This window comes from Ranitomeya variabilis, chromosome 4 (assembly GCF_051348905.1).
Source record: "Ranitomeya variabilis isolate aRanVar5 chromosome 4, aRanVar5.hap1, whole genome shotgun sequence".
Classification (NCBI taxonomy): domain Eukaryota; kingdom Metazoa; phylum Chordata; class Amphibia; order Anura; family Dendrobatidae; genus Ranitomeya; species Ranitomeya variabilis.
This window is the reverse complement of record NC_135235.1, coordinates 400,689,886-400,704,465: the sequence shown is the minus strand read 5'-3', so window position 1 is coordinate 400,704,465 and position 14,580 is coordinate 400,689,886. Positions and strand designations below refer to the sequence as shown.

Sequence of the window (14,580 nt, the reverse complement as noted above, 5' to 3'; positions counted from 1 at the left end):
AAATAGATGATCAATCGAGTACAAACATTACCTCTTGTGGGTGATGGAGCCAGCCCCAACTCATGTTTCGGCTACTGCCTTCTTCTTTTTTTTTTTTCTTCTTTCCCTTTCCTATCCTCTGTGGGAACCCTGATTAAAGGGGCACATAGGAGTACAATATTGTCATGAATATACACAGCTCGGCTACATCCATTAGGTATCTGTAAGACCAGCTGCAGCTGTGGTTCCCCCCCCCCTCACAGCCCCTCCTTCTCCCTGACAAACTACTGCCGCTTCGGTATCACCTGCCAAAGAGTGGAGAAGTCAGGGCCTGCTCTTAAGGCTCCCCTGATCCCTTTGCCAGTGATAGAGGAGCCTTTCCAGAGGATCGCGGTGGACATTGTGGGCCCACTGACCATGCCCAGCAGCGCTGGAAAGCGATATGTCTTCACTGTGGTAGACTACGCTACCTGGTACCCAGAGGCAGTGGCTCTGTCCTCAACTAGGAAGGATAAGGTGGCAGATGCACTGTTGGCCATCTTTTCACGGTAGGATTTCCCAAGGAGATGCTTACCAACCAAGGGACCCAATTCATGTCTCGCCTAATGGAGTCTCTCTGTAAGAAAATGCAGGTGAAGCATCTGGTATCGAGTGCGTATCACCCCCAGACCAATGGTTTGTGTGAGCACTTTAACAGTACCCTAAAACAGATGCTATGCATGCTGGTTGAGACCCAAGGACGTGACTGGTAGCGGTACCTCCCACTCCTGCCATTTGCTTATTTAGAGGTTCTGCAGGCCTCGACGGGGTTCTCCCCATTCAAGCTCCTGTATGGCAGGCGAGTCTGGGGACCCCTTGGGTTGGTAAGGGAATCCTGGAAAGAAGAGCCGAACCCTTCTGAAGTGTCCATTGTGGAGTATGTCATGCGCTTCCATGACAAAATGATGACCTTGATGCAGTTGGTGCATGACAACATGGTGCAGGCCCAGGCCAATCAGAAGCACTGGTACGACCAGAATGCCCGGGAGCGGACCTACCAAGTGGGTCGGAAGGTGTGGGTGCTGGTCCACGTACCAAAGGATAAGCAGGCAGCCTGGGAAAGCCCGTATGTCATCCACCAACAGCTCAAACCAGTCACCTATGTGGTCACGCTTGGGGTAGGCGAAAGGCCTTTCACATCAATGTGATGAAGGCTCATCATGAACGTGAAGCCTGCGTCCTACCGGTCTGCGACTTGGCCCAAGCCAAGGCCGGTGGGTCCATCGAAGACGTGGAGGTAAGCGCCTTGCTATCCGAACCCCAGCGGTCGCAGTTGCGGACCACGCTGGAACCCTTCCTGGCCGTATTCACCAACAGACCTGGAAGGACTGAGTTAACGGTCCTCAAGGTGGACACCGGGAATCACGCCCCGCTACGGCGAACACCCTATCGGACTGTACAAGTCCATGGTCATGCCATTCAGCATGAAGAATGCCCCTGTCACTTTCCAGTGGATGGTCAACCACCTGCTTCAGGGACTGGAGATGTACGCGGTGGCGTACCTGGATGACATTGTCTTCTTCAGTTCCTCCTGGGAGGAACACCTGCAGCATCTCCAAGAGGTGCTCAGGCAAATTCACCAAGCAGGCCTGACCTGACAGAACTACAGCAGCCTTGCAAAACCCTTGACAGACCTCACGAGGAAGAAGCTACCCCAAACAGTCGACTGGACAGATGGCTGTGAGGTGGCTTTTCGGGCTTTGAAAACAGCCCTGAGCAGTTATCCAGTGCTAAAAGCAGTTGACAGCAGTCGGCCATTCCTGGTACAGACCTACGCCAGCGAGTTTGGCCTCGCTGCTGTGCTCAGCCAGGTGGACTCGGGGAACCAAGAGCACCCCGTGTTGTACCTGAGCCGGAAACTTCTGCTGAGGGAACTGGCTTATTCCACCATCGAGAAGGAGTGCCTGACATGCCATGGTTTGAACCCTGCAACATTTGTAGCCCTACCTGTACTGACGCGCCTTCACCAAGGTGTCCGACCACAACCCCCTGAGCTGGCTGCACACCATGTCTGGTACCAACGGAAGGTTGCTATGCTGGAGCCTTGCCCTCCAGCAGTACGACTACCGTGAAACACAAAAAGGGCAGATGGGTTGTCCCGCCGGGGTAAACCTGCTGAGGTGCGCATGGAGGAGTACTGAGAGGTCCTGCCTCCGTAACGCAATCCAAAAGGGGGAGGTGTCATGAATATGTACAGCTATGCTACATCCATTAGGTCTGTGTAAGACCAGCTGCAGCTGTGGTTCCCCCCTCACAGCCCCTCCTTCTTCTCCCTGCACTAAATAGCTTTTCTTCTCAGTCTGCCTGTGTAATACTAAACCACTCATTCCCCCCCTCCATCAGGAATGTGTGAGTGCTTAGCAGAAACAAGTTCTTTGTTTGCAGCCATGTGCTTCCATTTGTGTATGAGAGTTATTGAAAATGGAATAACTCGACCCCAAGTAGCGGTATAGGTGTGAATCTTACATATTTGGGATGTGCAACAATAGAGCTACACACCAGTGCGTTTCCTAATGTCCTGTACCAGCAGAATCCAAATAGTGGATTACTGCTTAACCCAGGCATACAGCCAAATCGTGTTTAGACTTAAATGAACACCAATGTCATGCTGAGAAAAATTATAATTTTGTCATCCATCTGCGAGCCTCACAGACCGTGTTAGGATGGCTTTGAGCTATTAGAAGGTTTTCCATACCTTTCCAAGGGGGGCATATCCAGCCCCTCAGGGATGTCACTAGCAGAGGGTATAAGTGTATAAAATATGGGACCTCATTTTAGGAGTAGCTTTTTGCCCAGAAACTCTGCAATCTGCTTTGATGCATCGGGATGTGTCACCCCCCCCCCCCCGCATGGCCAGCCATGATATGAGAGAACTGTAAGTGTTTTTTCAACTTGAATCCCTTATTATTTGTAATCGTTTTCTTCATACTATAATTGTCTCATCTTGTAATATTGTTTTTTTTACCTGTTATAAAGACTGCGTATTTCTTTTGAGTAAAAATTATAATAATTACTAGCTTCATTTTCCTTGCTCTAAAACGTACCCCCAACATACTCTGAGGTAAATTACGTTACTGATTGTGTTGGCTCCTGACCCGCTATTAATCATAGTAATAGGAGCTGGTGGCATCAAAGCGTACTGAGCTGTGTCATGGTTCCCAATGGCAGGGGAACGTTGGGAGCATAAGAATAAACGGACAAGCTCTCGGGTGATGGAAACTGGAGCTGACCGCTATACTAAACCTATTAACGCAACTAAAAGTAGCCGGGGAGCGTGCCTGCGTTTTCTCTAGACGCCTCGCGCCAGCCGGAGATCTAACTACCCCTGGTAGAAGAAACACAGACCTGGCTTGCCTCCAGAGAAAACCCCAAAAGTTGATAGCAGCCCCCCACATATAATGACGGTGAATTCAGATGAAAAGACACACGTAGTATGAAAGCAGATTTAGCACAGCGAGGCCCACTTAACTAGATAGCAGAAAAATACAAAAAGGGGACTTCGCGGTCAGCTACAAAACCCTAGAAAATACCATCCTGAAATTACCTTAAACTCATGTGTCAACTCATGACACCGGAGTGGTAATTTCAGACCACAAGAGCTTCCAGCTGCAGAGAGTCACATAACTGCACGCTGGACAAAACATGCAAAAATAAACCAAGGACTAAATAGTCCAACTTAGCTGATCAGAAGACTGGAGCAGGTACATGCAACAGAAAGACTCTGGTTACATTGATGGCCGGCGCCAGAATGACTGAGCAGCAAGGCTAAATAGGATACACCCATATCCAGATGGAAACAGGTGAACAGAGAAAGAAAAGCACACAAGTCCAGTACCACCAGTGACCACCGGGGGAGCCCAAAAACCAAATTCACAACAGTACCCCCCCTCAAGGAGGGGGCACCGAACCCTCACAAGAACCACCAGGGCGATCAGGATGAGCCCTATGAAAGGCACGGACCAAATCAGAGGCATGAACATCAGAGGCTGTCACCCAAGAGTTATCCTCCTGACCGTAGCCCTTCCACTTGACCAGATACTGAAGTTTCCGTCTGGAAACACGGGAGTCCAAGATCTTCTCCACAACGTACTCCAATTCACCCTCAACCAACACCGGAGCAGGAGGCTCAACGGAAGGCACAACCGGTACCTCATACCTGCGCAATAATGACCGATGGAAGACATTATGGATAGAAAAAGATGCTGGGAGGTCCAAACGAAAGGACACAGGGTTAAGAATCTCCAAAATCTTATACGGGCCGATGAACCGAGGCTTAAACTTAGGAGAAGAAACCCTCATAGGGACAAAACGAGAAGACAACCACACCAAGTCCCCAACACGAAGACGAGGACCAACACGACGACGGCGGTTAGCAAAACGCTGAGTCTTCTCCTGGGACAACTCCAAATTGTCCACCACCTGTCCCCAAATCTGATGCAACCTATCCACCACAGTATCCACTCCAGGACAATCCGAAGACTCCACCTGACCGGAAGAAAAACGAGGATGAAACCCCGAATTGCAAAAGAAAGGAGAAACCAAAGTGGCAGAACTAGCCCGATTGTTGAGGGCAAACTCCGCCAACGGCAAAAAGGCAACCCAGTCATCCTGATCCGCAGACACAAAACACCTCAAATAAGTCTCCAAGGTCTGATTAGTTCGCTCAGTCTGGCCATTAGTCTGAGGATGGAACGCAGACGAAAAAGACAAATCAATGCCCATCCTAGCACAGAACGCTCGCCAAAATCTAGACACGAACTGGGTCCCCCTATCAGAAACGATATTCTCAGGAATACCATGCAAGCGAACCACATTTTGAAAAAACAGAGGAACCAATTCGGATGAGGAAGGCAACTTAGGCAAGGGTACCAAATGAACCATCTTTGAAAAACGGTCACACACCACCCAGATGACAGACATTTTCTGAGAAACAGGAAGATCAGAAATAAAATCCATAGAGATGTGAGTCCAAGGCCTCTTCGGAATAGGCAAGGATAACAACAATCCACTAGCCCGAGAACCACAAGGCTTGGCCCGAACACAAACATCACAAGACTGCACAAAAACTCGTACATCTCGAGACAGGGAAGGCCACCAGAAGGACCTAGCCACTAAATCCCTGGTACCAAAGATTCCAGGATGACCTGCCAACGCAGAAGAATGAACCTCCGAGATGACTCTACTGGTCCAATCATCAGGAACAAACAGTCTACCAGGCGGGCAACGATCAGGTCTATCCGCCTGAAACTCCTGCAAAGCCCGTCGCAGGTCTGGGGAAACAGCAGACAATATCACCCCATCCTTAAGGATACCTGTAGGTTCAGAATCACCAGGGGAATCAGGCTCAAAACTCCTAGAAAGGGCATCTGCCTTCACATTTTTAGAACCTGGTAGGTATGAGACCACAAAATTAAACCGAGAGAAAAACAACGACCAGCGCGCCTGTCTAGGATTCAGGCGCCTGGCAGACTCAAGATAAATCAAATTCTTGTGATCGGTCAATACCACCACCTGATGTCTGGCCCCCTGAAGCAAATGACGCCACTCCTCAAAAGCCCACTTCATAGCCAAAAGCTCCCGATTACCAATATCATAATTTCGCTCGGCGGGCGAAAATTTTCGAGAAAAGAACGCACAAGGTCTCATCACGGAGCAGTCAGAACTTTTCTGCGACAAAACCGCCCCAGCTCCGATCTCGGAAGCGTCGACCTCAACCTGAAAAGGAAGAGCAACATCAGGCTGACGCAACACAGGGGCAGAGGAAAAGCGGCGCTTAAGCTCCCGAAAGGCCTCCACAGCAGCAGGGGACCAATCAGCAACATCAGCACCCTTTTTAGTCAAATCAGTCAAAGGTTTAGCAACATCAGAAAAACCAGATATAAATCGACGATAAAAATTAGCAAAGCCCAAAAATCTCTGAAGGCTCTTAAGAGAAGAAGGTTGCGTCCAATCACAAAGCCCGAACCTTGACAGGATCCATCTCGATGGAAGAGGGGGAAAAAATGTACCCCAAAAAAGAAATCTTTTGAACCCCAAAAATACACTTAGAACCCTTCACACACAAGGAATTAGCCCGCAAAACCTGAAAAACCCTCCTGACCTGTTGGACATGAGAGTCCCAGTCATCCGAAAAAATCAAAATATCATCCAGATACACAATCATAAATTTATCCAAATATTCACGGAAAATGTTATGCATAAAGGACTGAAAGACTGAAGGGGCATTTGAAAGACCAAAAGGCATTACTAAATACTCAAAATGGCCCTCGGGTGTATTAAATGCGGTTTTCCACTCATCCCCCCGCTTAATTCGCACCAAATTATACGCCCCACGGAGATCAATCTTAGAGAACCACTTAGCCCCCTTTATTCGAGGAAACAAATCAGTCAGCAGTGGCAGAGGATACTGATATTTGACTGTAATTTTATTCAAGAGTCGATAATCGATACACGGCCTCAAAGAGCCATCTTTTTTAGATACAAAGAAAAAACCGGCTCCTAAGGGAGATGAAGAAGGACGAATATGTCCCTTTTCCAGGGACTCCTTAATATATTCTCGCATAGCAGCATGTTCAGGTACAGATAGATTAAACAAACGACCCTTTGGAAATTTACTGCCCGGAATCAGATCTATGGTACAATCGCAATCTCTGTGAGGAGGTAGTGAACCAAGCTTAGGCTCCTCAAAAACATCACGATAATCAGATAAAAATTCCGGAATCTCAGAGGGAATAGATGACGAAATGGAAACCAAAGGTACGTCCCCATGAGCCCCCTGACATCCCCAGCTTAACACAGACATTGCTTTCCAGTCAAGGACTGGGTTATGAGATTGTAACCATCGCAATCCGAGCACCAAAACATCATGTAAATTGTACAATACAAGGAAGCGAATCGTCTCCTGATGGTCTGGATTCATACGCATAGTCACTTGTGTCCAGTATTGTGGTTTATTACTAGCCAATGGCGTAGAGTCAATACCCTTCAGAGGTATAGGAACTTCCAGCGGCTCTAGCTTAAACCCACAGCGCCTGGCAAAGGACCAATCCATAAGACTCAAAGCGGCGCCAGAGTCGACATAGGCGTCCGCGGTAATTGACGATAATGAACAAATCAAGGTCACAGATAGAATAAACTTAGACTGTAAAGTGCAAATTGAAATAGATTTATCAACCTTTTTTGTACGTTTAGAGCATGCTGATATAACATGAGTTGAATCACCACAATAAAAGCACAACCCATTTCTTCGCCTAAAATTCTGCCGTTCACTTCTGGACAGAATTCTATCACATTGCATATTCTCTGGCGCCTTCTCAGAAGGTACCGCCAAATGGTGCACAGGTTTGCGCTCTCGCAAACGCCGATCAATCTGAATAGCCATTGTCATGGACTCATTCAGACCTGTAGGCGGAGGAAACCCCACCATAACATCTTTAATGGCATCAAAGAGACCCTCTCTGAAATTCGCCGCCAGGGCGCACTCATTCCACTCAGTAAGCACAGACCATTTACGAAATTTTTGGCAGTATATTTCAGCTTCATCTTGCCCTTGAGATAGGGCCATCAAGGCTTTTTCAGCCTGAATCTCTAAATTAGGTTCCTCATAAAGCAACCCCAAAGCCAGAAAAAACGTATCCACATTGAGCAACGCAGGATCCCCTGGTGCCAATGCAAATGCCCAATCTTGAGGGTCACCCCGCAGTAAGGAAATCACAATCCTAACCTGCTGTGCGGGATCTCCAGCGGAGCGAGATCTCAGAGAAAGAAACAATTTACAATTATATTTGAAATTCAGAAAACGAGATCTATCCCCGGAGAAAAACTCTGGTATAGGAATTCTAGGTTCAGACATAGGAGCATGAACAACAAAATCCTGTAAATTCTGAACCTTAGTAGCAAGATTATTCAAACCTGCAGTCAAACTCTGAGGATCCATTTTAATCAGGTGCGATCAGAGCCATTCAAGGATTAGAAGGAGAGAGAGAGACAAAGGCTGCAAATTAGAGCAGAAATGCAACTGAGTCAACTATAGAGCAAGCTCAGAGGTGGGGGAAAAAAAAAAAAAAATCTGCAGACTTCTTTTCCTCTCCTTTCTTCTGCCAACAGTTTTAACCCTTGGCCGGCCATACTGTCATGGTTCCCAATGGCAGGGGAACGTTGGGAGCATAAGAATAAACGGACAAGCTCTCGGGTGATGGAAACTGGAGCTGACCGCGATACTAAACCTATTAACGCAACTAAAAGTAGCCGGGGAGCGTGCCTGCGTTTTCTCTAGACGCCTCGCGCCAGCCGGAGATCTAACTACCCCTGGTAGAAGAAACACAGACCTGGCTTGCCTCCAGAGAAAACCCCAAAAGTTGATAGCAGCCCCCCACATATAATGACGGTGAATTCAGATGAAAAGACACACGTAGTATGAAAGCAGATTTAGCACAGCGAGGCCCACTTAACTAGATAGCAGAAAAATACAAAAAGGGGACTTCGCGGTCAGCTACAAAACCCTAGAAAATACCATCCTGAAATTACCTTAAACTCATGTGTCAACTCATGACACCGGAGTGGTAATTTCAGACCACAAGAGCTTCCAGCTGCAGAGAGTCACATAACTGCACGCTGGACAAAACATGCAAAAATAAACCAAGGACTAAATAGTCCAACTTAGCTGATCAGAAGACTGGAGCAGGTACATGCAACAGAAAGACTCTGGTTACATTGATGGCCGGCGCCAGAATGACTGAGCAGCAAGGCTAAATAGGATACACCCATATCCAGATGGAAACAGGTGAACAGAGAAAGAAAAGCACACAAGTCCAGTACCACCAGTGACCACCGGGGGAGCCCAAAAACCAAATTCACAACAGAGCTGGTTGGGTGACGCTGGCAGTGACCGAACGGGGTTTATAAGTGTATTGCCTGGCAGCGGCTGGGAATAGTTATATCACCCTCAAGGCAGCGTGCCTAATAGCCAGTACACAACAAGGCAGCCTTTCTGGCAACTAATTATCCTAGGTGCAGTCCCCTGACTAACCAGAGGGTAAGGGGGTGCCAGAGAGCTGCAAGCTCAGAACTGGAACTGAGATATAAAGAAATCTCTGCTGACGAACTTGGGGGCAACCAAACACCCCCGGTTCATGATAGATATGTCCCAGCCTCAGGTACCTAAAAAGTCCCATGAGACTCTTACAGTCTTTTTCACTTCATGTAACTCCTGCCAGTCTGCGTTTCCAAAAGCTCAGAGTTCGCCACTCTGCAAAGAATGTGACCCTAAATGTGCTCAGGAGCCTCCTGCTGATACTGAGCCCAGTTTCCTTAGTCCCCCTGAGTGGGTCTCGTCTCTGATGCAATCTATGATGTCTCTGGCCAAAGCATTCCTTCTGGGGATCATGGCGTTCGCACATCTGATGCAGAGGGACCCTCCCCTACACGGGAACAGTCAGCTAGCAGGGGTCGCACACAATCTAGAAATGTACAAGCGTCTAGGAAACGGATACGTAGTACGTCTCCCGTACAATCACGTGCCAAGGTGTCCGCGAGCTCCGTTTCGCGTTCTCCCTCTCTACACTTTGGTAGAGAACTCGATTTTGAGTATTAATCGGATGTCTCCTTAGATCTGGATTTGCCAGACTTTGAGAGGATGCTTGATTCTCTGATTGAGGCCGTCAACCAAACTCTGAAGGTTGATGAAGACTCCGGCTCTGTGCCGGATCACGCTGTGTTTCAAAAAAGCTAAGCGTCCTCATAGAGCTTTCACCATTCACCCGGAGTTTCGGGATATAGTTAATCGGCACATGGAACTACCGGATAAGCGCTTTACAGGATAAAAACCGCTTGAGGCGAAGTAACCTTTCTCAGCCAATCTGAGAAATGATTAGGCTGAGTTCCCTGTAGTAGACCCGCCAGTCTCTCACTTGCATTCCAAAACCCTTCTATCCCTGCCGGACGGATCATCTATTAAAAATCCCACAGATAGAAAATTTGGCTTGACCTGTCTTCGAGGTCTCAGGTGCGGCTCTATGTCCTTCCTTCACTGCAGTGTGGGTAGCTAAAGCAATGGTATCCTGGTCGGAGACCTTGGCTAATTCCATTCAGAGAAGCTGGATCAGCTTCTCTTGGATGCGACGTGAGGAAGGAGCAAATTTCTTCCCCAGCAGTGGCTTAGGCGTCCTTTTCGGCATCACCAACAAATCCGTTTCCAATCCTTTCACACCAATTCGGTTTGGTCCACTACCTATTCAGGATCAGGACGCTCTTCATGCGCGAAATACCTTCCTTTTTTCATAGCAATTTTTGCAGATAAATATTTCATGTGTACATTATATAGCGCTTTTTTCCTATTTTCTATGGCAGTAATGCATTTTCAATGTTCTAGAGTAATAATTCTTGGTAAATAATGGTGCAACCTTTATCGTTTTTCTGCTCTCCAGCAGGAACAGAGGACCCCAGACATCCTATAGGTCCAGTCACCAATGGAATGGTCAGCCCAAACAGTCTGGATCTAAGGGATCTAGGTCCCAGAGATTTTCCGCCCAATGACTCATGGGGTTATCCAGTCAACACCAGCAGGGTAGACTTTCACCTACTTCTTTTTCACCAGGTCTTGCTCTCAGTCGTTCACGACGAATGGGTCAAAGACCTGGTGTCTTCCTGGTTACAAAATTGATTTTTCTTGGCATCCCCAGTCTCATATCTTTCCTTCCTGACTTCCAACATCAAGGGCAAAGGCGCTTTCCCGAGCCATAAACTCTTTGCGCCGCATGGCGAAAGGTTTGAGGGATTCTACTCCAACCTATTCGTTGTCCCAAAAAAAGACGGAAAAGTGAGACCCATACTAGACCCCAAACTCCTAAACCAGTTTGTCAAGGTCTGTAATTTACGCATACACACATATGCACCGGCAGACACACAAGGTCGGCTTCAGGTTTTTGTGGGGCCCGGGTAAATGAGTCCCAGTGGGTCCTTTTAACACATACCATGATTCATAATGCACAGATACAGTATTGAAATATAGGTATAGTACAATGCCAAAGATTTCACATCTTACATTACACGAGTGATATTTATTTTAATTTCTAAAATACCATACAGCAGAGGGGATTCAGGCCATCAAGGGTCCACAGGTTTCAAGATTTTAGGAGTAAACTCTTTACAAAAGTCAATTTCCTCCTATGTAGTCCTCCATACAGTATTATGAGCACCACATAGTCTTTTATACAGTATAATGAGCTCCATATATTGCTCCATACAGTGTTACGGGCACAACATACTTCTTAATACAGTATTATTGGCACCACTTAGTGCTCCATACAATATAATGGACCCCATATATTACTCCATACAGTATAATGAGCCCCTATGATGTTCCATACAGAATAAAGGACCCCATATGAAGCTCCATACAGAATAATGGGCCTTACATAATGCTTCATACAGATTAATGGGCCTCATATAATGCTCTATATAGTATAATGGCCCCATATAATGCTCCATGCAGTATAATGGCCCCATGTAATTCTGTGACTGTGTTTTTTTCCAGTCTCAGAATCACTGGGATATGTTGAAACATTCCAGAGTTATTACCACATAAAGTGAATCTGGTCAGATTTAACCCCTTTCTGACCTCGGACGTACTATACCGTCCGAGGTCAGCTCCCCTGCTTTGATGCAGGGCTCCGCGGTGAGCCCGCATCAAAGCCGGGACATGTCAGCTGTTTTGAACAGCTGACATGTGCCCGCAATAGGCGCGGGCAGAATCGCGATCTGCCCGCGCCTATTAACTAGTTAAATGCCGCTGTCAATCGCAGACAGCGGCATTTAACTACCGCATCCGGCCGCGCGGCCGGATATGACGTCATCGCCGACCCCCGTCACATGATCGGGGGTCGGCGATGCTTCTGAATGGTAACCATAGAGGTCCTGGAGACCTCTATGGTTACTGATCGCCGGTGGCTGTGAGCGCCCCCCTGTGGTCGGCGCTCACAGCACACCTGCAATTCTCCTACATAACAGCGATCTGATGATCGCTGTTATGTAGCAGAGCCGATCGGGCTGTGCCTGCTTCTAGCCTCCTATGGAGGCTATAGAAGCATGGCAAAAGTGAAAAAAAAAAGTTTTTAAAAATGTGAAAAAAATAAAAAAAACATAAAAGTTTAAATCACCCCCCTTTCGCCCCAATCAAAATAAATAAAAAAAAAAATCAAACCTACACATATTTGGTATCGCCGCGTTCAGAATCGCCCGATCTATCAATAAAAAAAAAGCATTAACCTGATCGCTAAATGGCGTAATGAGAAAAAAAATCGAAACGCCAGAAATACGTTTTTTTGGTCGCCGCGACATTGCATTAAAATGTAATAACGGGCGATCAAAAGAACGTATCTGCACCAAAATGCTATAATTAAAAACGCCAGCTCGGCACGCAAAAAATAAGCCCTCACCTGACCCCAGATCACGAAAAATGGAGACGCTACGAGTATCGGAAAATGGCGCAATTTTTTTTTTTTTTTTTTTGCAAAGTTTGGAATTTTTTTTCACCACTTAGGTAAAACATAACCTAGACATGTGAGGTGTCTATGAACTCGTACTGACCTGGAGAATCATAATGGCAGGTCAGTTTTAGCATTTAGTGAACCTAGCAAAATAGGCAAGCAAAAAACAAGTGTGGGATTGCACTTTTTTTGCAATTTCACTGCACTTGGAATTTTTTTCCCGTTTTCTAGTACACGACATGGTAAAACCAATGATGTCGTTCAAAAGTACAACTCGTCCCGCAAAAAATAAGCCCTCACATGGCCAAATTGACGGAAAAATAAAAAAGTTATGGCTCTGTGAAGGAGGGGAGCGAAAAACGAAAACGGAAAAACGAAAAATCCCAAGGTCATGAAGGGGTTAAAAAAAAAAAATTGGCCTGGTCAGGTAGGTCAAAATTGACTTTGGATTACTACGTCTGAGTGTCTGAATTCAGTAGGCGTACACACTCGAAAATGATCCACCATTAAAGTCTATGGCCCCGTCGGCGCAAAAGGCCAAATCCCTTTTTGCGGGGGGTTCAGACGTACGACCCGACAGTGCCACCAAACAGGTGGCTGAAACGCAATGTGAAAATACCCTAAGGGTTTAATTAATTTTACACTATGACCTTCTGTCTCTTTGCTTACCTGTTTGTCAACGCAGGCACATGCCACATTCCAACTACTGTAGAATATGTCTAGATTTCATACATTGGAGAGTTTCTGAATTACTGTAGTTTCTTTTGAGATGTCAGTAATAATCACCAATTTTATGTGTAATGTAATGGCAAAATGCTCTTGACTACTTCATAGCAGTACTTGAATACGATGGATGATACAGGTAAGTTAGAAAGTATCGTGTTACAGTATCATTTGTTAATATGATGTTCTTTCCACCAGATTGTCTTAGAAACAGGCGAGAAAGATACCATGAAAATCTCACACAATGTTCTCTAGAAGAAAACTTCGTTACTGTTCACATACATTCAAGACTCAGCAGTGCAGATCTATTGTCTGTTCAACCAAGTATGGAAAACCATAGAGGAGATGTTATTTGTAAAAGTGATCCTAATCTGATTCTGCCTACAAATTTAAAACCATATTTAAGATCCGAAAGCTTTAGGCCTATCACCTATAAATCAAGTCATCATGAACATGAGCAAATTCACACACATGAGAATACATTGTCATCTTGTTCTGTATGTGGAACATGTTTTGTCCAGAAATCAGATTTTGTTAAACATAAAAAAATCCACAAAAATGTTAGACTATATCCATGTTCAGAATGTGGTAAATGTTTCACTAGGAAATCCGGTCTTGTGGACCACCAGAGAATTCACACAGGGGAGAAACTGTTTTTATGTTCCGAATGTGGAAAATGTTTTAGCAGGAAATCAACTCTCATTGATCATCAAAGAATTCACACAGGGGAGAAGCCGTTCTCATGTTCAGAATGTGGAAAACGTTTTTCACAGAAATCGACCCTTGTTGATCATCAGAGAATTCACACAGGAGAGAAACCTTTCTCATGCTTGGAATGTGGTAAATCCTTTACCCAAAAATCAAATCTTGTTGCACACCAGAAACTTCATATATCTTAGACAGCAAAATGTGTTCAGAATCTTGGAGTTGGTCTACCAAGAAATGAGTTTTGTTAAATCTAATTCTCAAATGGTTAAAATTATAATTATGTTTTACATGTGGGAAAATGTTTTGTACAACATAAAGAGGATTCCACAAAATTTATTTCTGGAATGTTTTACAATAAAACCATATTTTGAAAAACACAAGAATGTCTTCCATGTTTATAATGTAAAAAATATTCTAATATTTCACATAAAGGAAGCCAATACACAAATTGAATCAAATTAATCTTTTTGTACCTGTATTAAAGGGTAGTCCCCATTATTTTTCAGATGGAATTATCTCTGATTTCCCATGTTATAAATTACTTGCTAAAACATTATTTGTGGCTCAGATCTAGAAGAAAAACGTGATTTAGAGCACAGTGATTATTTGTGGTTGTGGAATTAAATTCACCTTTGTATCACTGTAC

General features: G+C 45.6%; 1 protein-coding gene across 2 annotated transcripts in view; it reads left to right on the top strand.

Moving 5' to 3' along the window:
* Window positions 1-14,304, top strand: part of LOC143764916 (gastrula zinc finger protein XlCGF66.1-like) — a 40,706-nt gene extending 26,402 nt beyond the window's left edge. The window contains exon 7 of one of the 2 annotated variants that reach the window (XM_077251026.1): window positions 13,425-14,304. In XM_077251026.1, coding sequence (XP_077107141.1) covers window positions 13,425-14,125 — 701 coding nt within the window. In that variant the 3' untranslated portion in view covers window positions 14,126-14,304. The remainder of the gene's footprint in view (window positions 1-13,424) is intronic. The other variant, XM_077251025.1, reaches the window with a different exon arrangement.
* Window positions 14,305-14,580: the final 276 nt, after the last annotated feature.